This window comes from Aspergillus wentii (genome assembly GCF_001890725.1).
Source record: "Aspergillus wentii DTO 134E9 unplaced genomic scaffold ASPWEscaffold_6, whole genome shotgun sequence".
NCBI classification, from domain to species: domain Eukaryota; kingdom Fungi; phylum Ascomycota; class Eurotiomycetes; order Eurotiales; family Aspergillaceae; genus Aspergillus; species Aspergillus wentii.
The window spans coordinates 1,263,885-1,286,653 of NW_024467837.1; the positions used below are offsets into that span (position 1 = coordinate 1,263,885).

At 45.4% G+C, this 22,769-nt stretch overlaps 7 protein-coding genes across 7 annotated transcripts; 3 read left to right on the forward strand and 4 right to left on the reverse strand.

Moving 5' to 3' along the window:
* Positions 1-130: 130 nt before the first annotated feature.
* On the reverse strand, positions 131-3,897 carry ASPWEDRAFT_606364 (Pumilio-family RNA binding repeat-containing protein). Its single transcript, XM_040838530.1, has 7 exons — positions 3,421-3,897; positions 3,217-3,327; positions 2,012-3,166; positions 1,325-1,951; positions 898-1,177; positions 756-846; positions 131-699 (listed from the first exon to the last, which is right to left on the reverse strand). Exons 1-7 carry the CDS (start codon positions 3,535-3,537, stop codon positions 483-485), a joined length of 2,598 nt encoding a protein of 865 aa, XP_040686776.1. The 5' UTR covers positions 3,538-3,897; the 3' UTR covers positions 131-482.
* Positions 3,290-4,176, reverse strand: ASPWEDRAFT_606328 (uncharacterized protein). The gene is made up of 3 exons (XM_040838529.1): positions 4,161-4,176; positions 3,421-4,105; positions 3,290-3,327 (listed from the first exon to the last, which is right to left on the reverse strand). Exon 2 carries the CDS (start codon positions 3,983-3,985, stop codon positions 3,557-3,559), a length of 429 nt encoding a protein of 142 aa, XP_040686777.1. The 5' UTR covers positions 3,986-4,105; positions 4,161-4,176; the 3' UTR covers positions 3,290-3,327; positions 3,421-3,556.
* Positions 4,177-4,313: 137 nt separating this feature from the next.
* ASPWEDRAFT_53143 (uncharacterized protein) lies at positions 4,314-7,808 on the reverse strand (the record flags this gene model as incomplete). The annotated part of the gene is made up of 8 exons (XM_040837837.1): positions 4,314-4,875; positions 4,958-5,170; positions 5,286-5,537; positions 5,598-5,664; positions 5,729-5,854; positions 5,969-6,413; positions 6,497-7,124; positions 7,786-7,808. The coding sequence occupies 8 exons, from the start codon at positions 7,806-7,808 to the stop codon at positions 4,314-4,316; spliced, it is 2,316 nt and encodes a 771-aa protein (XP_040686778.1).
* A 543-nt stretch (positions 7,809-8,351) lies between these two features.
* On the forward strand, positions 8,352-10,044 carry ASPWEDRAFT_116031 (putative ER to Golgi transport protein (Sly41); the record flags this gene model as incomplete). The annotated part of the gene is made up of 2 exons (XM_040828627.1): positions 8,352-8,720; positions 8,782-10,044. 2 exons carry the CDS (start codon positions 8,352-8,354, stop codon positions 10,042-10,044), a joined length of 1,632 nt encoding a protein of 543 aa, XP_040686779.1.
* An 839-nt stretch (positions 10,045-10,883) lies between these two features.
* On the forward strand, positions 10,884-13,786 carry ASPWEDRAFT_43164 (putative NADH-ubiquinone oxidoreductase, subunit G). Its single transcript, XM_040835966.1, has 7 exons — positions 10,884-11,121; positions 11,183-11,206; positions 11,263-11,314; positions 11,370-11,384; positions 11,437-11,459; positions 11,515-13,396; positions 13,456-13,786. The coding sequence occupies exons 1-7, from the start codon at positions 11,007-11,009 to the stop codon at positions 13,556-13,558; spliced, it is 2,214 nt and encodes a 737-aa protein (XP_040686780.1). The 5' UTR covers positions 10,884-11,006; the 3' UTR covers positions 13,559-13,786.
* A 266-nt stretch (positions 13,787-14,052) lies between these two features.
* Positions 14,053-15,437, reverse strand: ASPWEDRAFT_174528 (uncharacterized protein; the record flags this gene model as incomplete). Its single annotated transcript, XM_040831236.1, has 4 exons — positions 14,053-14,534; positions 14,603-14,909; positions 14,965-15,182; positions 15,278-15,437. The coding sequence occupies 4 exons, from the start codon at positions 15,435-15,437 to the stop codon at positions 14,053-14,055; spliced, it is 1,167 nt and encodes a 388-aa protein (XP_040686781.1).
* Positions 15,438-17,092: 1,655 nt separating this feature from the next.
* Positions 17,093-20,108, forward strand: ASPWEDRAFT_115474 (putative cytokinesis regulator (Byr4); the record flags this gene model as incomplete). The annotated part of the gene is made up of 2 exons (XM_040828586.1): positions 17,093-19,472; positions 19,525-20,108. 2 exons carry the CDS (start codon positions 17,093-17,095, stop codon positions 20,106-20,108), a joined length of 2,964 nt encoding a protein of 987 aa, XP_040686782.1.
* Positions 20,109-22,769: the final 2,661 nt, after the last annotated feature.

Sequence of the window (22,769 nt, forward strand, 5' to 3'; positions counted from 1 at the left end):
TAAAGCCAGGGAGCAACAAAAACAGAAAATTCGCAAACATGACGCATAAAAATGACCGTGTTGGCGCATGGCAGGTTTTTTTTTTTTTTTTTTTTTCCCTCTCTTTTGCTGCAGACCAAAGTTCTGGCGTAGTATCACATACCTATTAACTTTCCTGTACCCTCGTGAAATATCAACGATCTTCAAAGCAAATCCTTGCTTCAGAGAATGAAACGAAATTATGGTGGGCCGATACAAAAAGGATGAATCTGTTGAAGAGAGAGCACGGTGCACCAATGAAGTAGCATAAATGGAGGTGGAGATGCGAAGGACTGCGCAACTGATATGAGGTCAATACTTCTTGGCTAAGGACATCCAAGGGAATCCTAGGATGGGAAACAAAGTGAATATAAAAACTTGGATTCCTGGCTGCATACGGAGCTCTCCGTCCTTGACTGGTTTCGATCGACAGCGGTTTCTATCGAATCTCAATGTTGGTACATTCAGCGGAATGGTGGGTAATTCGGGTTCCATTGATTTCCGCGACTAAAACGTCCTCCAGGCTGGCTCGCCAGCTGGAATCTGTCATCACTGAAATTGTGGAAACGGCCAATTTGCATGCCAGCCCCTGGTCCAGGACGGGTAGCATGGGATGGGTTGCAACATAGCATAGCTACTCGGGAGCCAAACTTAGAACCACGTAGAGAAACCATGTGCTTTCTTCAGGTTCATTAGCATTTCTTGCCTTCCAAGTCAGGTATACGAAAAAACTGTACCGGATGTGACTTGCAACTAATTCTCTCTGATGAGGCGCCGCGTTCATTAAAACCCATTGGATAAGGTAATTTCCATACTGATCACCCGCGACTGTAGGATTTAGTATTGATATCGTACGGGGACGACAAGGTGTTTTCTTACTATCAATCAATGGCATCCTTGGTCTGTCGGCACGGCCAGTACACACTCGAGAGAGGTAACGATCCAGGAATTCAGCCTCCCCTATCTTAAGACATTTTTCCACAATCTTTGAAGCAAACTGGTCCATACTGTAGTCAACAGACCAGAGAATTATATGCTCAATTGCGCGGCTTTTATCGTGAGGGGCGCCATGTTCACAGATATGCTGGATACACCAGTTCCCAAATTGGCCATGAGCAAGAACGTCAATCTTCGCTAGCACCTCTTCGATTGCTGGGCGCTGTATAGCTGTTAGCAAGACTTCATAGGTTCATGCCAAAATAGATTTAACATGGAGAACCATTAAACTGGATGTCTCGAGACACATAACCTCATTCCTCCCAGAGGGAATATTATACAGAGGTTTTGGCAGAAGGGAATTCGTCACCTTTTCGTCCTCTACGCAATTCTCAAAGATGTTCTGAACCACCAAGCTTCCTGTCTCCCCCAGGGCAACTTCATGCCACATTCCACGCAACGCTTCGTTTACCTTTGCCATGATCTGTGGGGGTTCACCACTCCAACGCAATTCAAAAAGCTTTTGCCACACATGACAAGCATATCTGTGAATAACGGTCTCTGGGATTCTTCGTAAAAGCTCATGAACCATAACAGCTTTATGCTCTTCGGGAACACAATCGAAAGCCTTCTGTATTACATGGCACCCAAAGGGGTCCATGCTAAGGCTCAATGTGTTACCTTTTACTGCGTTCGCAATAGCAACAACCTGCTCGGAAGTTCCATGCTCAAAGCAACGCTGGACCAAGAAGTTGCCAAAACGATTAACCATGAGAGGGTACGCTTGGTTCACAATGGCCTCAATGATATCGTATTTTTGCTCGGCTGTTCCAACTTTGAGCTTTTGTTGTAGAAAAATTGAAGCTTGTTGATCATTGTTGCAGACAATCTTGTCCACAATATATTTCCAATCGCATGAGACATTTTTGTCCAGAAGTCGACGGTAATTAAGCGGCTCAAGGGGTGAAATGTATGTTTGGATGGCATTCCCACCGACCTATATATATACATATCTATATGAGCAGAGACGCACAGAATGTGTGCGAATATAGCTTACCGATGAAGTGGTCCAAGGTATCCCATTTGTGTTAGTCGTGGTAAATTCAGTTGCCGTCGGGGATAGTGGTGCTCCGACAGGCCGTGGATGGTATGCAGGAATCGGATACAGCCCTACCTGTTGGTAAGTGTTGCAAGCCCTATTTGCAGGTGATCTAGGGACGGCGCTTGGGGGAGGGCTAGTGGCAAAAGTGCCCCAGGGGGAATTCTGTATTGGGAAGCAGGACCCAGCACGATTCACTTGAGTAATAGAACGGCGTGGCCCAATGCCCGGTCCTTCGAGGTATCGAGACTGCTCCCCGGTGCAGCGTGCGTCAAAGTTACCGGCACTTGAGGAAGGGCCCGAAAGCACTCGTTGAGACTGAAAAGAACCATTACCTGGGAAGCTAGGGTTTGTAGCTGGACCGCCCCAGAATCTGCTTGGATCTTGACCAACTGAACCGCTAGGTAGTGGTAAAGAATCGCCATAAGCTTTTTCAGGAAGCGGATTGATTTCCATACCAAAAACCTGCTGAGCAGGGGGAGGCCAGAACCCTCGAGCTCTGTTATAAGCCCCGGCAGATAGAGCATCGGAGATATCTGACTGTGAGTCATCTTGCCCATTCCATGTATCCTGAAACTGACTGAGAGTGTGATTTGATGCATTGAAAGCGTTCTGTAGATGACTGATGGTCTGCTCGGTAACCTCGCGTCCGTTGAAGTCAGCTTCAGATGGGGGTCCAAGGGCTTGGTCGAGAGTATGTTTGATCACCCGCGTTTGTGCTAATTCTTGCTCTTGGATGGCAATTTTGGAATTGGCGGCAAGTAACTCCTGCTTCAACCGCAGAAACTCGGTGGTATCTACATTTTTGGCATTACGCTGAGTGGCATCTAGTGGAGCAGAATCCTGGAGCGACTCAGTTGCAAGAGTCAGTGGCGCCACGGTAGACGACCCATCGGTCTCCATATGAGCCGTTGAGATGGCATTATTTCCCGCCAGAAGATGCTTTTGTTTTTCCAGCAGAACCTGCTGCCCAGAAAGCTTTGTGAGGGTCTCCTGGTTTACAGAAGGCCTCGCACTAGAAGCTTGGGGCTTGGGTGAAAGCTTGGCTAGTATTTTTTCCATCTCAGAATGACCGACGGCGGTGATAGAGTTTGAATGCTCCAACTTCTGCTTCTAGGCTTGTGAGACAGCAGACACTTTAGATATTCAGAAAGAAACCTGACCTTATTTGACGGTGTATCTTCATATTCACTAACAGGGGGTTGGGAATTTCCAAGCTTAGAAGATACAAGTGGATCTGGAGGGCTGTTGGGGGTGTTTAAATGCTTATGTCCCTATACGCAATTCCGAATATATGTTAGAAGAATATGCATCTTTCCAAAAAGACTTTCGAATGAATGTTTCAAGGCTAGAAGTTATCGACTTACTGATGCTTCGCGTCCAAAGCCTAGGGCGTGCATCTCGCAGCCCCCATCATTGGAAAGAAACCCCCCTTCAGAATGCTTGCGGCTAATTGTAGGGGACCCAGTAGAAAGAAAAGACATTTTGTCCAGTTGATAATAACTATTTCTGTTCGGTATTTGTCAATGTGGTAGTCAAGCAAGATAATTTAAGAAAGTATTGCAAGAAAAAGAGAGAGAAAAGATGAAGTAGCTGAAAGCGCGTGTTGAAAAGACAGCACACTTCACAAAATCCAAATGTTTTCACATGCAATGACAAGCTGACAGGAGCATATGCTTGCGAGATGACTGTAAGTGTGGAGATAGGCTTTTTATCTTTGTGTTGGGGACAAGAAATGAGATAGATGGCAGTATTTAAAACAGAAGAGATCAAAATACTGTAAAGAAACTTTTGAGAGGAGGGGAGAGAGGGGGATTTGGGAAAGCAGGGGTGGCTTAGGGAGCGACGATTAGAAGAGGAAAGGATGGGACGAAAGGTAGAGAAGGGAAGACTGGGGGTGAGAAAGTCGCACCTGCTGGAGGGAATGTCCATAAGAGGAAGGACTGCCAACAACCAGTCCGGGTAGTATCCCCCGCCATACAGAACTCATGCAATGGCGAGGATGATAAAAGTAAATATAACAGTAAGACAGACTAGATTAGAAACATCAATCTAGAGGTGATTGGTTAATATACCTTCCAAATCATACACATGTGAGCATACTTACATTGAAGCTATTGTTGTACCGGGGGAATTAATGAATTGTTAATCTATTGACACCAGCTCTGTCTGCCTTGGGATCTTGGCTGATATAGGATCCAGATGATATCCACCAAAATTTGTCAAAGTGGCCAGCACCATGCAATCCAGCGTGGCCTTTCTAACGACAACTGTCACTCAGAATTAAAAATTCAGGTTGCCCAACACCAGTAAGGATGGGTACAAGGCGTGCCGCATGTTCGAGGCCAGATATATCTGCACCCCATATAACAAGCTCCAGTCGCTCACCCTCCAGTGGGCGGAGGAACAATGCCCCCAAGCCATTTTCATATTTATAATGATATTCACGGCACTCCTGCTTTAGAGGCATGTCAATTTCAGTTCTTTGTCTGGTGTGGTTATGGATACAATCTTTAAACAGGATCAAATGGCCACCAGCACTGCGGATCGGAAACCCTGTATGCTGTGAAGAAGGTAAATCGTCTCCCACTGCAATAGTCATGACATTCCCAATACCGATGTCATTATTTCCGTTATGGAATGGGGTGTATGTGGAGTTATGCTTTGAGGCCAATTGAGAATCAGCTGCGAAATATCGAAGACGATTGCGACTGATCTGGAGCGCTACATGGTCAACACCTTTCGAGCACGTGCAAATCGAAAAGGTCCCATTAGAACGTAGAATCGCACCCATCGCCCCCAGTTGACGGCCATATGGATATCTGATGAATGTTTTGCCATCTCGCTTCATTCGAGGATGTCCATATACCTGAAGCATCGACCAGATACCACGTATCTTCGCACCGATTCGGATCAACTTCAAATGAATCACCTGTATCATTAAATGCCAAAGCAACAGGCAATTTGATCCGAGAATTAGCAGAAAGGTGAAACCGATGTATGTTCTGTGTTTTTATATACCAAACCCCGTTTTCTAAGTTTCTGGTGATTCTCATTTGGCCATTGATATCAGGAGATTGTAACTGGTCGACATTTATCCCATTTTTGGGCCACATGCTTCCAGAGGACGGGATAGTTAGGGTAAAATCAAGGGAGAAATTTGTTGGACATGGGGATCGAGTAGTTTCTTCCCAAAATTTAAACAAAGAGAGTTGCCAGGACTCCTTCAAACCAATGGCCCTTTCCAAGCAATTCGTCATATTCGGACGGCCATCGGGTTTGTCCTAGAAGCTCATGCATGAGGCGAGAATGATAGACTCCAACGTTATCATCATCGGAACCGTGCTGCTGAAATACGGGTATACCAGCAAGGTTACTTAATAATAGCCCGTGTTTAAATCTGGATCTCGATCTTTCAAGTATAGATGCGATCAACGGTTCAGAGTCCTGCCACATAGAATATGCCACATAGTCTGCGCTCTTTCTATCAACATCCTTGGTTTTCGAATGGCCTTAATTAGACGTACTTTGGATTTATGAATACCCCGACACAGGTGCTGCGGCAATAATATTATCGGGATAATGAGTGGATAGATACCACGCCCCTTGACCTATATCTTTTAGCAGATGAAAATGTGGATGTAGAAATAGCACTCAAATTCGGCACATCCATACCTCCATTTGAATGACCAACAACAATCCAACTGTCTAGCGTCACTTTTGGGCCTTTCCAATTGACATGTTCTATCCAGTCTGTAATCGCAGCCACAGCTACCATGGCATCAAGAGTACCCCAATTATCTACATTGATGGTGAGCATTCTCTGATACATATCAATCATGAGGAAAATATTGTTTGTTTTGATAGAGTTATGTAAAACAGGAGCTACACAACAAGAAAATCCATAGAACTCACGCCAGTCATTAGCACTCCAGGGAGTGACACCGCTTGGAAACTGAACCCATGCACAAATGCCATAGGCGTCATCTAACATCTCACGGGCCTGTATACTATCTGCATCAAGCCCTGCTCCATGAAGGCCGATTAGAACGGGATTGAAACCAAGTTTATCTCCGCAGATGGGATCCAATGGGGGAGGGCGTAAAACGGCGTAGGACACTATCTGTGCAGGATGAATAAATGTAAATTTTTGAGCATCTGACGATGACCTTTCCTCGAGTTTTATCTGGAAGGATTGGGTTCTGAGTATTTCTCCTTCCTTTTTATGGGGGTTGTACACAATATTAACAGGGAATTCGGTCTGTAGTGGAGTGCCAAGAGTGATGTTGAAAATAATGGGTCTGGTTTGGTAAGGAGACATATGGAACGGCCTCCTGATGGCCAAATTATGCTGCTGAGCCTGTAAATTTTATTGACGGTATGGATTTCGCCGCCAAGTAATTGCCTTGCATGCATGGGAGTGCTAACATCAGGCGAGCTCACAGAAAGTATCTCGACCCAGTCGGCCATATTGTTCTGTATATGAACTGATGCCCATGGGCTTCCAAATCTCCCTTGTGTAAATTCTGATATCACAAGGCTCGTCTCATCAATATCGATCAATGCATCGCGTGTCTCTGCCTCAATCACCACTTCAATTGTAGGTTTTTCGAGCGCTCCAAGTACTCGAACATCCCGAATCAGCCGCAAATCAATCACATGGAATCCTGGCCAGAGATATAAAATGACAGGCACTTTGCGATAGGTGTAATAATCACCTCCAAAGTAACGTGTGCCGTCGACTGAGAATTCTAGCAAACTGTCTGTAAAAAGAGCAATTGTTTGCCCATTTGGTTTGTCCACTTTCAAGAATCCGCGCGCCCAGGCTTGATATTGCAGAGCAAACCATCCATATATGGATTGCAGATAGCCCCAATTGATCTCTGGGAAACTCACTTTCAATATAGCCTTGGTCTGTCCTGATGGAGAGCTGAGTACATCAGCCTGAATTCGACGCCATTTCACGGTTCCATTAGCAGAAAGTGCACTGTTAAATGCATCCTTCTTATTATATGCCAAATTGCCAAACCCACCTTGATACTCCAAAGGATCTGCGCCCCAGGAAGCTTCTCTTTGAATATCTCAGTGTTAAAATGTACCATAATGGGGTCTCGGAGAGTAACCTTACCTCGCGTTCCAGATTTAAAAGGGCCAAGGATTTGTCATTCGTCCGAGAATGAAATACCATTCAAGTACGGTTGAAAGAGTATTTGGTAAGGACTATTATCAAGGGAAGGCCCGGTTGCTTTCGAGCTGCACAGCCCCGCGGATTTGAACAAAAGAATTATCGTTAAATGTATTCGTGTAATGCAGAAATATAACTCTTTTTTTTTTTTTTTTTCACAATAAAATTCTAAATGTAGACTGTAAATTGTTATAAAAAAAGTTAAATTTCTGCAGCTATGCTATAGTTCAAATGCCTCGTCAGGGCTAGATAGAAGTAATTTAATACATGGGACATAATACCTTAGTGCCTTAATACCTTTGGAGGGGTTGCCCACGTGATACACGTGCAATAAACACTATCCGGATGTACTCCGTACGGAGTACCAAGGCAAGTATTTCCTATGATCTACAATCTTATCTATTTTCTAGACCTTATTTCCTAGGCATTTGCCATTTAAGCAAGAATTCGCATATAGGTAATGAAATGTTGTATGGATGAATGAGGTCATAGGCGAAACCCCTGAGACCTGAGTAAAAGATTCCATGTCCCCACATAGGTAATGTACCTTAGTTTACGTCTGTACTCCATACTCTGTATTTATGTAATTATTTGCAGTCTCCGTGTTGTATTAACTACCATCACTGATATTTTAAACTGACTTCATCATTTCCATTTTTCATTGAGTTATAAATAATAAGCAGGACCTTTAATACTAGTTGTGGAGTAAGTACACAGTAATACCAGATATATCAGACAGCATGCAACCAAGGCGGCGTTCTCCACGGGTGTCATCCCGCTGCGTGTCCTTCATTCTTAATGTTCATTCGCCAGAGAAGATTCGTCATCGGGGAGACCGCAAACGTACGTACCTTACCACCAACCTAGTACCCAGTACCTACTACCAAATCCTCCACCTCTCCGTCCAGCTTCGCGGTCTCCTTCAGAAAAGAGAAAAGCTCAATGAAAAACTGGCTGGTCGACATTTAGAAATTTCTCTTGAATTTCCATCGATTTGCCTAGCCAATTGGGCGGGTACTGTATGTATACCGACTTTTTCAACCCCCTCTTGAACTATCTCTAGATGTGAGCTGATCGTGTCATTGAATGGCCGTAGAAACCCAACCCCGAAAGATGACTACAACCATCGTGACAGATACCGGGCGACGTTCCTCGATACGACCATCAGAACCGCAGCAATCCATGTCTAGCCCTGTTGATAAGTTTCCATCGTATTGCGATGAACTATACGACACAGCAACAGAATTGAGGGACCCTCCAAATTCCACGATCAAATATTTGCCAAATGATACCTGGGAGCCTCGAAAGGCAGGCCCTTTTCCTCGAGACCATACAAATGGGTCTGTCAGGAATTCAAAACATAGACCGCGAAAGAGTATCAGCGAGGCTATCAGCACAATTAGGACCCGCAACGCGAGCGTGAGTGCCAACGCGCAGGAGTTGGCGCAAGCCCTCAGGGCTCCAATATCTTATCGACTGATAGTAAGGCCACTTGATGAGAATGTTCAAGCTTTGTTTCTGTGGCTCATTAATTCCTACTCAGGTTCTCTGTCTCATTTGGTATACAACTTCTGCTGTTACAAATACCTCGTCGAAATCTATACTGAATGCACTTCCTATGCCGATTACCCTTACAATTGTACAATTTGCTTTTGTGTCTATATGGTGTTTGCTCCTAGCGTATCTTTCAACCACATTACCCTGGCTCAGAAGAAACGTACCAGCTCTAAAAAATGGCATCCGCTACCCAACTCGCGATGTTATCACGACTGCTCTGCCTTTGGCAGTATTTCAGCTAGCTGGTCACATACTTAGCTCCATGGCTACCTCTCAGATACCGGTGTCTTTAGTTCACACCATCAAGGGACTCTCGCCACTTTTTACAGTCCTGGCATACCGTGTGCTTTTTCGCATAAGATATGCCAAAGCCACTTACTTGTCACTTATTCCGTTGACTTTAGGTGTCATGCTTGCTTGCTCCACCGGATTTTCGACGGATTTCTTCGGTATAGCATGCGCACTAGTTGCCGCAATAGTCTTCGTCTCACAAAATATCTTTTCTAAGAAGCTTTTCAATGAGGCCTCGCGCGCGGACTCGGAGATGCAACCACCGGGTCGACGAAAGCTAGATAAGCTGAATCTCCTTTGCTATTGCTCCGGGTTAGCATTTCTCCTCACATTGCCTATTTGGCTTGTTAGCGAGGGCTACCCTTTGATTTCAGACATTATGCAGGATGGTGTCCTATCTTTGTCAGAGAAAAAGGGTTCTTTGGACCATGGCGCACTTTTCATTGAATTTGTTTTCAATGGAATATCGCACTTCGCGCAGAATATCTTGGCCTTTGTTCTACTGTCAATGATATCGCCAGTCTCATACTCCGTTGCATCTCTGGTGAAACGAGTGTTTGTCATTGTTGTCGCCATCGTGTGGTTTGGCAGCTCGACCACGGGTGTCCAAGCTCTCGGGATCGCTCTAACTTTCCTTGGACTGTACCTCTACGATCGCAATAGCCATGAGGATCTGGCAGACCAAAGAGCAAATGCCGATCACTTTCGCGCAAAAGAAGCAGTTCTACCTTTGAACGTCCGCACAACAACCAAGGCATGGGATTCAAACAGCTACGCATTCCCTTCATCAAAACCTACCCAAAGTCAATTTCCCGACAGTTTGAACTCTTTGGTAAATAATCCGAAGAAAGAAGATGATGGGCCAGGTCGGATTCGACCCAGAGGAAGTAGTGTCTCCCGAACATGGTTGCCTCCTGGCACAAAACAAGAATCTACTTGGCAGCCAAGTGACTCTTAGTTACCATATGCCACCATTTTCTCCTCAGTTTTGTTTTGTTTCTGTATCATATTTAGGTTTTTGGTGTTATAAGGAAACGCGTTTTCATCATCATCATCATTGATATTATTATTATCTATTTATTTCGATTTTTGATTTTGGGGGGGTATTATCCTCATGCTAAGATAAGAGGTATGCAAGACTAAGAAAGATGTACATGTTTGCTTGAATTATTGAATATGAATGTGCAATAGATATTGATGGTAACTATTTGTTAATTATAGCAATCTGGTAGGCCAGGTGCCTTGTTTGACCCTTCCTTACCTACCTACCTTACTAGTGAAAGGCTGCCTTTCTTTTCCTCTACCCCTTCCTCGCATATTCACCATGCACCCAGATACAACCATAACGCCTAGGTAGGTCCGATTAATGGTAATATTATTTCTACTGAGTCCTGGCGGGAAAAAAAATAAAAAATAAAATAAAAATTCCTACGTTAGGTTAACCGTCGTTGGATGTAGCCACCAGAAGAAAAGAACTCTGCCATAATTAAGCAACCCGCCATTGACAAGGATAGCTTTAGGCGATTCCATCACAGGGCATAAAGTCGCTCTTGAATCATGTAGCAGAGGAGGAAGAGATCTATATTATCTTGAAGATAATACCCTTCCACCTACAATAAAACATGTCCGTGAAATGAGTTTGATATGGTAAGAAAGAAAAAAACAAAACTAAGCCGCGCATTTCCGACAAAAGGTGTTTGGTTCGGATTAAATGATTTCCCGCATAACCGAGCCAATCCGCAGGCGGCAATTTGCGAGTGACGCCCCGGCTGGTGTCTCTGGGCAGAAACCGAAGAAGCCAAAAGTGCTCTGACCACGAACAACAGCTCTTACAGCTTTGCTTCTGCCACCTCCTTCCCATCCCTCACCCTCGAATCTTCTTCTTTTCTACCTCTCCTTGAATTTGCTTTATTTTACACAATGCGGCCGCAGTTGTTTCGTGCGGCCGCCCGGTCTCTCCGGGTTCCAAACGCCAGTTATCCCAGGACCTTCGCGACGACAACCCCTCGCGCTGCAGAGGTGGAACTCACAATTGGTACGTCAGGGCATATCGATCATTGCTTCCTTGATGCATTTGCTAATGTTCAATTTTTCAGATGGCAAGAAGGTTTCGGTAGAAGGTAAAGTCTTCAAAACGAGCGGTCCAAAAGTCTTTCCTACTTACACCGTTTTTCAGCTGGCTCCGCTCTTATCCAGGCCTGCGAAAAGGCAGGCGCCACAATTCCAAGGTATTATCCGTTAGAAACTTGACATTAGTTGATATGTACTGATATATCTTGATAGATACTGCTATCATGAGTACACTCTATCCCTGTCGTTGATCATGGTTTACCTCTAACACAGCAGATAGAAAATTATTGATTGCAGGAAACTGTGGGTTACAAAAGGCTCGTTATCCCAAATATTGATTTGTCTGATTCATTTTTAGGTCGTATGTGTCTTGTCGAAGTCGAGCGAGCACCGAAGCCTGTGGCATCGTGTGCCTGGCCCGTACAACCTGGAATGAATGTCAAAACCAGCTCCCCGCTTGTGCACAAGGCGAGAGAAGGTGTTATGGAATTCCTCCTCGCTAATCATCCCCTCGATTGCCCTATTTGTGACCAAGGAGGAGAATGTGATCTTCAGGACCAGTCGATGCGTTATGGTGCTGATCGCGGGCGATTCCATGAAGTCGGTGGCAAGCGTGCCGTCGAAGATAAGAACATTGGACCATTGGTCAAAACATCTATGAACAGGTGCATCCACTGTACTCGTTGTGTCCGCTTCATGAACGATGTTGCCGGTGCACCAGAGCTTGGAACCACTGGCAGAGGGAATGATATGCAGATCGGCACTTATTTGGAAAAGAATCTCGACTCTGAACTCTCCGGAAATATTGTCGACCTCTGCCCCGTCGGTGCTCTCACATCAAAGCCTTACGCTTTCCGGGCTCGTCCATGGGAGCTGAAGCACACAGAATCCGTCGATGTCCATGACGCCCTGGGCTCCAACATCCGGATCGACACCAGGGGTATGGAAGTTATGCGGATTACCCCAAGACTCAATGATGACGTTAACGAGGAATGGATTAATGACAAGTCCCGGTTTGCGTGCGATGGCTTGAAAACCCAGAGACTTACAACGCCTTTGATCCGCAGGGAGGGAAAGTTTGTTCCTGCCACGTGGGAACAAGCTCTCACTGAGATATCCTCGGCTCAGGAGAAGCTTCAAATGAAGGCCAACGAATTTAAAGCCATTGCTGGACATCTTGTCGATGCGGAATCACTTGTGGCCATGAAGGATCTGGCCAATAAACTTGGTTCTGACAATCTTGCTCTCGATCAGCCTGGTGGCAGTTCGCCTGTTGCACATGGTATCGATGTCCGTTCCAACTACCTGTTCAACTCTAAGGTTTCCGGAATCGAGGAAGCAGATGCCATTCTTCTGGTTGCCACCAACCCCCGCCACGAAGCCTCCGTGCTCAATGCTCGCATCCGTAAGCAATACTTACGCTCTGATCTCGAAATCGCTCTTGTTGGAGAGAAATTTGACAGCACTTTCGACTTCGAGCATTTTGGGTCTGATGTTTCCTCCTTGAAAGCGGTCCTGTCTGGACCCTTCGGAGAAAAGCTTGCTTCAGCTAAGCGACCCATGATCATTGTTGGCAGCGCTGCAGCCGAGCACCAAGATGCGAAGGCCATCTTTGAAACGGTTGGTAACTTTGTGGAAAAGCATGCGGGCAACTTCAATACCCCTGAGTGGCAAGGTTACAATGTACTGCAGCGTGCAGCATCTCGTGCAGCTGCCTACGAAGTCGGTTTCACTACACCCTCTCCAGAGGTTGCTCAAACCAAGCCCAAGATGATTTGGCTCCTTGGTGCCGACGAACTCGGTCAGAGCGAGATTCCAAGTGATGCATTTGTTATCTACCAAGGCCACCATGGAGACCGCGGTGCCCAGTTGGCCGATGTTGTGCTTCCTGGTGCAGCATACACTGAGAAATCCGGCACTTATATCAACACTGAGGGACGGGTTCAAGTAACTCGCGCAGCTACCTCTCTGCCTGGAGCTGCCCGTGATGATTGGAAAATTATCCGCGCAAGCAGTGAATTCCTTAGTGCCCCACTCCCCTATGATGACATTGAGATGCTCCGTGATCGCATGGAAGAGCTCAGCCCTGTTATGCGTCGGTATGACGTTGTCGAGCCAGTTTCTCTGAGTTCATTGAGCAAGGTTCAACTGGTTGATCAGAATAAGGGCTCGCAGGCAACTGGGGCTCCATTCAGCAAGGTCATTGAGGACTTCTACTTTACGGATTCCATTTCCAGGAGGTATGTAGACTACAACTTACTGGACATGTGTAGTTCGCTCTGTGCTAACTCAAATGCAGTTCACCAACTATGGCTCGCTGCTCGGCAGCCAAAGCTATTGGAAACCCCGAGACAAACTTCATGGCTGCTGGTGAAATGTCCCCACAGGCTTTGTATGGCTGAACCTATAACACCCTGAGTGGTGGTCGCTTTATTCATGTTTCTCTGTTGGTCTAGGCGTTGTCGTTGTACCACCTAAACATCACTGTGTTGTTCTATTTCCGTTTTATCTTTTATTTTGATTGTTTTCCCTCTATCTCTTTTTCTATTGTGCCTCACTATCACCACCTGGGTTCAACAATTTGAACTAATCAGTAGTGGTGAACTTGTACATAAGATTGAGACAAAAAATAGTGTCAAGAGGCATTAGAAGCCATACGAACTTCTAATTGAATCAGGAGGCCATGCTTAGAAATGGATTATTCCAGGGTATGATTTCACAATTTACTACTATCTTAGTGATGACCTAATTATTAGTCTTGACCCCCCAGACTCCAAGTTCCAGGGAGAGCATGGCATGGCCTCACATATATATAGAGTCAATGTAGGGCAAATAAACACTATTATCTATTTTGTATAATTTTAACTCATAAAGTATGGCTACCTAGTTTATCAGGTCATAGCTCATCATCATCAGTCTCCCCAGCAGTTCCCTCAGCACATTTTCCCGCCAGTTGTGAATTTATCTGGATCTGATTCTGTTTTTCTTGGTTTTTTCTGGCAAAAGGAAGCTGCCTTCGTGGCGGAGGAGGCGCTGGTTCCTTCATGACTGGACGACAGGATGAAATTTTGTGACCTTGTCCCTGTACATCGCCCCTTTTTCCTTTTTTGACAGGTGGTGATGGTGGGCTGAATTCTTCATCCGTGGCTGTGTTATCTTCCTCCTCTAATGGTTGAGGCGTTGAGCGTTGCCCACCATCTGTGTTCTGATCCTCCTCTCGGCTATCCTGATAACCAGCGTTGTCGACTTCCATCTTCTCAAATTCATCCTCACTTTCCGATCCACTGTGCCCTAGATCCCGAGCTGCACGTTTTAAACGCTGGCCCTTATCGGTAGACCTACCATACCTACCTAATGTCGCTGCCCGTATCTCGGAAACTATATCTCAACACCGCAAGTCAACGAAATTAAATGCGTATGGCTAGAGAATTCTATTCAAGGCTTACCTTTGATTGGATCTACCTTTGCAGAAGCAAGAAGGCGCTGCTGGTTGCGAATTTTGAGCTTTTTTTCATTGAGCAATTGTCCGAAATCAGCTATGATCTGGTTTTCATGTTGACTCTTGGCATTGATCAACTCCTCAAGCTGTCTGCTGAGTTGGTGAATCGTGTTCTCGGCGGTGAGAAAACGATTATTCAAGGAAGAGAGCCGATGTTCAAGGGAACTTGCCCTTGCGACAGCGATTCCAGACCAATCGAAGAGCTCAATTGCTTGCTCGTCATCTTGTTTGAGGATTATAGTGCCGAGTTTTTGCTTTGATGGGGCTTAGACTAGAGCACGAGAGGTATTGCAGAGAAAAAGAACGTACTGTTATGGCTTCTATTTTTTTCCGTATTGTGAGAACCATCTCCTTGTCATCATCGCCGGAACCAGAGATACTGGCGAAGGCTTCGATACCAGAAGCCCAATCGGGTATACCGGCCGATGCTGGAAGTTGTCCAAGAACATACGACACTGTTTGAGTCCACTCATCATCACTGCCTTGGTAATTTTTTGCACGGAGGTTCTTGAGTCGAGACTGTCTCACTATCAGAAGTGCATTAGTGTGTTTGAAGATTTAGAATCACAATAAAATGAAAATTCAAGCAGGTCAGTGAGGATAATGCTTGACTGGACCGTACCGGTGGTAGTATATGGGGTCTCTCCTTCTGTGGCAGCTATGTTCAGATCCAGAAGGGTAGCATCGAAGCGAGAAACATAGAGAAGCACATGAGTATCTGGCTCATCGGTCCTAGGAATGCGCAGAATCTGCGGTGACGATGCAGGCTCAGGGAGTGACATGGTGCCCTGGTGATAGTGGTTGTTTGCACTACTTAAAGAACAATCAGTCGAGGAGTTTGTGTAGTTATTTGAGTTTCTGACTGACGCGCTCAGCCCATTGCTGCCTGTTGTCATCTGGTCAACGTCACACCTGTGACGCTATTCGGTATTGGTATCTTGTTACATAGGTAGCGATTTGATTTAGTGTCTACCGGGTACTTCCTTCCTCTCCCCTTCTCTCTCGCCCTCTTATTGATTGATTTGTTGGCACAGCACTGTTAGTTTTCTTCTGTGCTGCGAATCATGATCAATTGTGTCTAATACTTCAGCTGGATTTTCCCGGCAGAGATAAACTGAGTTCTGACAAAAGGCTGCTAGTGTGCAGACTACGCCTCGTGGCACTATGTGTAAGTCTTGGTATCTAGTTGGAGTATCTTACTTAGGTAGTTATCCTGTGCTACAATAGCTTGCATGGAGCATCTAGCCACAATAATAATAGTAGGTACACCGTACTTTGTAAGTTGTAACAAGTCCTCCTCGAGCAAAAATGATTTAACATGCAACATGGGTCGGTATTGCATGCATGATCCATGGCTATCAAACCCTTCAAACAAAACCTGGAAGTTTTGCGCCTATCTCACCAATACCAATAGTGCCCCGAATCCCGATCGACTGACTTACTACTATGTACCTGCAATATTCTGTGGGCCGTTTGGCTGTTCTTTCAATTGGACCGATTTATAAACTAGTTGCGCCTTTGGCCCTAGTCCAGGCCTTTTGGTCCTAATTAATAATATTAATTAATGCGTCTTCGGGGGGGCAACTGCGACAGGAACGATTTCAACGGCGTGGATCATCATCCTGAGCGTGCTGGCAACAAAATAATACATAGCTATTCTGTAGTTCTGAGTACTTACTAGATAGGCTCAAGCGGGTGATGAAGAGCCTGTTGTCCCCTTTATCATTATCCTTCATCATCTTTCCCCTTCTCTGATTCTCAAATTAAATGACAACAGTTGGTATTTCAAAAATCTAAACTACCGAGCTTTCGAGTCTATTGTCGTGTTTCGTCCGCGGACCGCGTACCTCTTTAGGTACGGAGTACTACGTAGGTAAGTTTCCGCCATCTTGTCCCATCACGTTCTTTCTCTCCCTACAGAAAGAATCTTCCAGCCACCATTCAAATTTCCTTTTCTTCAACCACACGCGGACTCTCGAGCGCTCTTGGAGCTTTGGAGTCTTGTGCTGCTCGTTTGTCCGCACGCTGGATTCCTCTTCCTCCGTACCACTCCGCTCCTGATCTCGGTGGACCGGAATTTGAATTCGATCTCATCCGTATGAGGCACGCCCGCATCATTTATCCCATCCACCTACGCACTCACTCGAACATCCGTAATCTGAGTTAATTCGCTATTATCACGCAAACACAGACAGCTGCCATCAGTAATACCCGAACAGACCGGTACTAAGATCCAATATTCACTTGTGTTGGATATCGAAGGGAGCAAACACCTCATCGCTCGTTCCTCGTCTACACGGGATGACGCTTCACCCTCTTTACAACCTAGTATCAGCACCGGAGAGCTCTGAGTCCGCTACTTAGACCAGTCGATTGGATCTATACCTAGTTTTCATATGAAGTCGTCGTATCATTTCTTCTATTGACAGGTCTCAGCATGGAGCCGTTGACCCTCCAGTTACGGCATGGTGATGAGGAAACAATCGAATGCTGGGACGACGATGGTGATTTACAATGCATTGAAGATATCCAATTTCGCACCGCGTCTAGCGCAACATCTGTCACTAATTCTTCCGTCCGTCGGTCTGGACACCGAGACTCGGTTTCCTCCCGTCGTTCTGCTCGCTCCGATATCGACTCCAATGCAGGTGGCGATGAGGACTGGCAGGTACAATTACATGAGAACGATGATCCTGTGAATGAAGAGGCTATTGCTTCTGCCAAAAGCGCCGGCATCCCCTTACCGACGAACGTTCCCAAGTCGGCTCTCATCGGGGGTACGATCAAACGTCTTGGACGGAAAAAACCCAAGAAGAACTTTGTTGATGATTGGTCCGAAGATGTCGAACTTCCAGGTCCAGATAGTATATTGCAACTGAAAACTCCCCGGGCGACAGTTTTTCCGGATTCGCTTCGACACATCAACTCTGCCGCCACGAGCCCGGTGAAATCTTCAGCTTCGCCTTTCTGGAACGATGATGTGTCAGTACGTCTGCAATCATCTGTTACAACACTGAATAGATTTCGAGATGAATATGACACTGGTGACATAGAAGATGTGCCCACAATCAAGGTTGCGAAATCTCGATCTCCACAGAAGGCGGTCCCCATAAGCGATTTCAGACCTAGCAGTGTGGAACAGGACGTGGAAAATTTCGATGATGATTTCGAACTGCCTGCGGATAACTGTCCTCTACAACTTTCGTCCCGAAAAACTAATACAAGGAACTTGAGCCCTGCCCCGGAAGATTTTGATGTAGACTGGTCTGAAGGTAGTATTGGGGTCCGGTTTGGCGGCACCGCGAGGGATCGTCGATCTAACCCAAGCTCCACGGTATCTGTCGTTAGCCCCAGTGTTTCGAGCTGTTTGACTGGTGAGAGTGAGGACGACGGCTTAGATGGTCTCGTTATTCCAGAAGGTCCCTTGAATTTAGAAACGTCTTTGAAAAGACAACAAGATCCCAAACTTACGAGCGTTGCGAGCCGTTCCAGATCAGCTCAAGACCCGGCTAACACGGATGATTTCTTCTCTGGGATTGAGATTGAAGGCGACGATGTTTTTACACCAGGAAAATTGTCACTTAATCCCAACGTCAAATGCAAAACAGAGCGCCCTGAAAGCCCGGTACGTCGTTCGGCAACTACCATCACTTTCACCAACACAGCAGTTTCTCCAAAAACTCGAATCCCACGTCTTCCGGGCCATGACCGTCCGCACTCGACACACCTTGAGACTGTCTCAGAAAGTGGTGCGCCTCTGTCTACTTTTCGGAGGTCACAGTCACGGCTTGGGGGTCATTCCTCGCATTCATCCATATCCAGTCTTCCTCATTCTGAAACCACGTCAGTTTCGCCTACTCCCATAACACCTGGCCGACGACTCGTTGGGACCCGAGTTTCGAAAAACTTGCTGGCTGACGAGCGCGCCCCAGCTGGCAAGCAACTCTTGAAAAATAAGCGATCAATGCCCGCCATGCGCAATATACATCAGGTCACCTCAACCTCATTCCAATGCTCGCCGTCTGAAGACGGAACAAGCCGGTTTTTAAACTCTAGTACTCGCCCCAAAACTCCCGTTGATCTCATGGGAAATGACACCAGGCCATTGACCCGCAGGCTCCAGGCGCCATTCATACCGGCAGGTGCATCGGAAAATCAATCACACCATGCCAAAGTCAAAAGTTACCGGAATTCACGCCGTACAAATTCGGATAGCTCCGGGGATAGCTTCAGTCCACAAGGGCCCGTAACCCGACTACCACGGCCAATTCGCCCAGAACCGTTTAGCAACAAGTCTAATCAAGATGCCTTAGCGGGCACTACAAAGCGTACTCTTACCAAACCAACCCGTCGACGAAATTTTGGGGATGGCACTGAATTGGAATCATTTGATGATTTGCCTACCTCTTTTTCAGCAGAAAGCCGATTTGTCAAGCACCCTATCGGTCGTGGGGCTCCAAGATCTCTCAAAAGTAAACTAAGTCAAAGTCGGATTGTACAGCCACCGATGGGTTCTCCACCTCAACCTCGCACGCCAGTGACACCTAAACCCCATGATGTTACTCCGAGGTTCGCACGCGACACCAACGCTTCAAGAAATGCCAGGGAGCAGCGCATTGCATCGATGACCATGAGCTTAAAAACTCGTGAGAACAATCCACTTGCGTCGCTCAGTTCGAACTGGAAAGCTCAAACGATCTCGCGGATGCCTTCGAGCTCCGCATCGATCAGAAGCAAGAAAAGAAAACCTGCCATGGTATCAGGCAAAGAGCCCCATTTGATAAAGCCCATGGGCGCTGGTGTTCAGGAGGCTAAATGTAAGTTTATGCTGCTATTCCAGCCAACTCATTACGGAGCTAACCTTGCTAGCCGTGAATGGCATGCGTTACAATCCCGTCACATTTTGCTGGGAGGGGAATGAAAACTTGGTCCAGGATTTTGATGCTGCCTCGCCCAAGTCTCCAAAACCAGCACCTGCCCTTATCACCAATGTTGGTGCAATGCAAAATGTGCAGGTGGTTGGGGGTATGGTTTTTGATCCACGACGCATGTGCTGGCTAAAATTGGCGTCACTGCAGCCTGGGAACAATGGATTAGTCGCGGTCCAGGATGAGGATGATGTATTTGCCGGTCTTGATGATCTGGAAGAAAACGCTTTAAGCAGCACTCCCTGTGCACGAAGCTCTGGAGCTTTTGATGACCTCGGTCTTGCGACAAGCGGGGATGAAAGAAGTGGTGGGGAGGAGTCAGACGAGTGGCCTATAACAGAAGAATTTGATGTTGGGCCAGAATTCATTCGACGCCAGCGGGCAGAAGAGGAGAAATGGAGACGCAAGGTCGATAAATGGGTGTGTCTCGGTCATGGTAATTTGGGGGATAGCTGGAGATGGACTATTCGAGATTTGGTAGGGTTCAGCGGTGCCCCAGGGGCTCAACGATTCAACGACAACTAAAACACGCCTCGGTCCGAGTCACGCCTTATATGTGAAAGATGAAGAAGAGGGGGCAAAAATGAATTGATACCCATGGATGCATTACTCCAAGACATTATAATGTTATGGGCGCATGTGATATCATGGACTCATGTGTATTGCTAATGTGCTCCAACTTCAAAAGTTGGTTGTTATGACGATGGAAGGGAATATCCATGCTAGCATGGGCTTGGGATAGTTTTTGCTTTCCACATTTCCCAGTCATGGATATCCCATACGAACTTATGATTTAAAGACATGTTTTACTTGGCCTTTATGATCTGGTCAGTATGATGATTTTTCGTTTTTTATCATTCTCATCTTTATTGCTTTCTTATTCTGTTCATTTTTTTTTATATTATGTCATTATCTAATCCTTCCGGTGTCATTGTTTTTCCCACGAGCAATAAGCAAGGACAATCAGGGCCTTTGTAACTATACATTGTTATGCTATATATAAATTCTGTAATTTAGCACTTTCTAAAATCAATAAATCTCTCGGACGATGGATATGCGAAGGCCCTGAGATAATAAAAGGCTATATTGACATATTCTTGACATCACTTCCCTAAATGACCGTAATGATTGAACCAGATTGACCGGGAAACAGAAAAGTAAGATACAATCTTGATTTAAGGCATATGCTAATTCTAAATCATGGCTCTGCTGTTTCTGAACAATGCCTATGCACTTTTCTATCACCTTAACGTCACACTCATTCTCACAGTACAGGGGTAGAGTATGTACTACCTTTATTGATTAGTTTGCTTGTTAATGCATTGTTTTCTTACTTGTTTGCTTTTCCTCCCCTGGAACCCTAGAAGAAAAAAGAAAAGAAGAGAAAAGAAAAACTGACTTATGCAATAGCAGGAGGGATTGTTTTTAGATAAGATCTAATATAAGTATACATAGTGTCTCTGTCCCATGTCAGTATATATGTAGTGGAGATAGGTACTATTTTTTATATATTCCAGTTAATAGGCAATTGTTCTCCTCACGTTCTCCACTACTCATCTACCTAAAAGGTACTAGTATGGTCATTTGACTGATATCTGTATCCATGACCATGCATATTATCAAATAAACAAACAAATATACCAATAGCCAAACAGATGCGATCCCACAGTTCCATGTTAAGATAGGCATTAAACTGTAGTTAACAACTTATATATACCTCTCTAGTCCACAAGATGAAATTTATGTATTTATATTTGCATCATGTACAAGGAGGCAAATAGCTTCAACTTATATGTGTACATGCTTTGGAAATAATATCAATATAGACACAAACAGGGTGCGAAAGAGCACAAGATGCCAATTCAACCATCAGACAAAGAAAGAAAGCTAGAGGTGTAATAACGTTGGACAACAAATTGGAAATGCGCAAGGGTATATAGTATTACCTTCAGGGACTTAATGAGAACCTCGCATGGATGTTCGGGTTCAGCCAATGCCAACGAGAGTGAGAGAAAGGAGGGAGGGGGGGGGGGGCAAAAACCAAACAAACAAACAAAAAAAAGAAAGAAAGAAAAGAGGCCAATTCCCGGTGAGATTGATTATGTACCAGGATAACTATCCAGCCCCATGATATGATGATGTCCATCAACTAGATACCTACTTACTATGTACAGAGTGTCATGTTATTATTGAATGTTAGTGGGTCTTTTTTCATCTCAGCAAATATCATGCATCTGCTCCGGTTACTTGCATAGAACGTAGTCTAGATGATCACCAAGTACTCCATATTGAAATGGATTTTTCTAATACTTCTCCGGGAAAAAGAAACGCCCTCAAGACATGTGTCATAAAGGTTTAGCAAAAGAAGGAAAGAAAGAATGAGAATGGATGACAAAGTGGAGATACTTGATTGAGCTGGTACATACATCATTTGCATACCTGTCTCCATCCGGAGTACAAATTATTTGTTGATTGATTTGCCCAAGCTCAAACAGAATGTGTTTTGTTCTGTTTGGCTTTTTTTTTTTTTGTCGTTGTGATTCAGGGGGCTAGGGACTAAAGCTTGTCATCATTCCGACTCGGAACGACAAATGATAAGTTGATAACAAATCGCCTCTAGGAAAGGTTCTAGCCCCTGCCACTGAGCAAACTGTCTCAAGAACAACACCGAGTCCTTGCGAATCCGAAAGCCACTGCTGATCGGAGAGCCCGTTTCATCGAATGATGGCCAAGGCGACAGTACAAGGAATATCGTTTTGATTCCCTCTGGTGGAAAAGAGCCAGCTCATACATACATACTCATTCAAATCGGATGACCGAGAAAGCAGCACCAGTCCTCGAGACTTAGAAGGTCGGATGTTCCCTGCAGAGAATACTTATGTACCCAGTAACATATCAGAGCTCAGTTCCGTTAACTTGCCTGTCAGTCATTGAGCGGTGACTGAAGAGGACAGCCAATGGTCCGGGAGGACTATGGTTACTGCATACTATTTTCGGAGACACGATGCAAAGGCCCAGCAAGCTTACCTTATCCATGGATGATGAAACAGGACTCTGGGCGTTGCCGTGACTAATAAGACTTGTTCTTGATTTTTGGGATGGACGTTCTGGCGCTCCAGGTGGGCTTGCGGGCAAGAGTCCCATCTTATTGGTTATCGATGATAGCAAGCGCTTAGGTTGTCATCT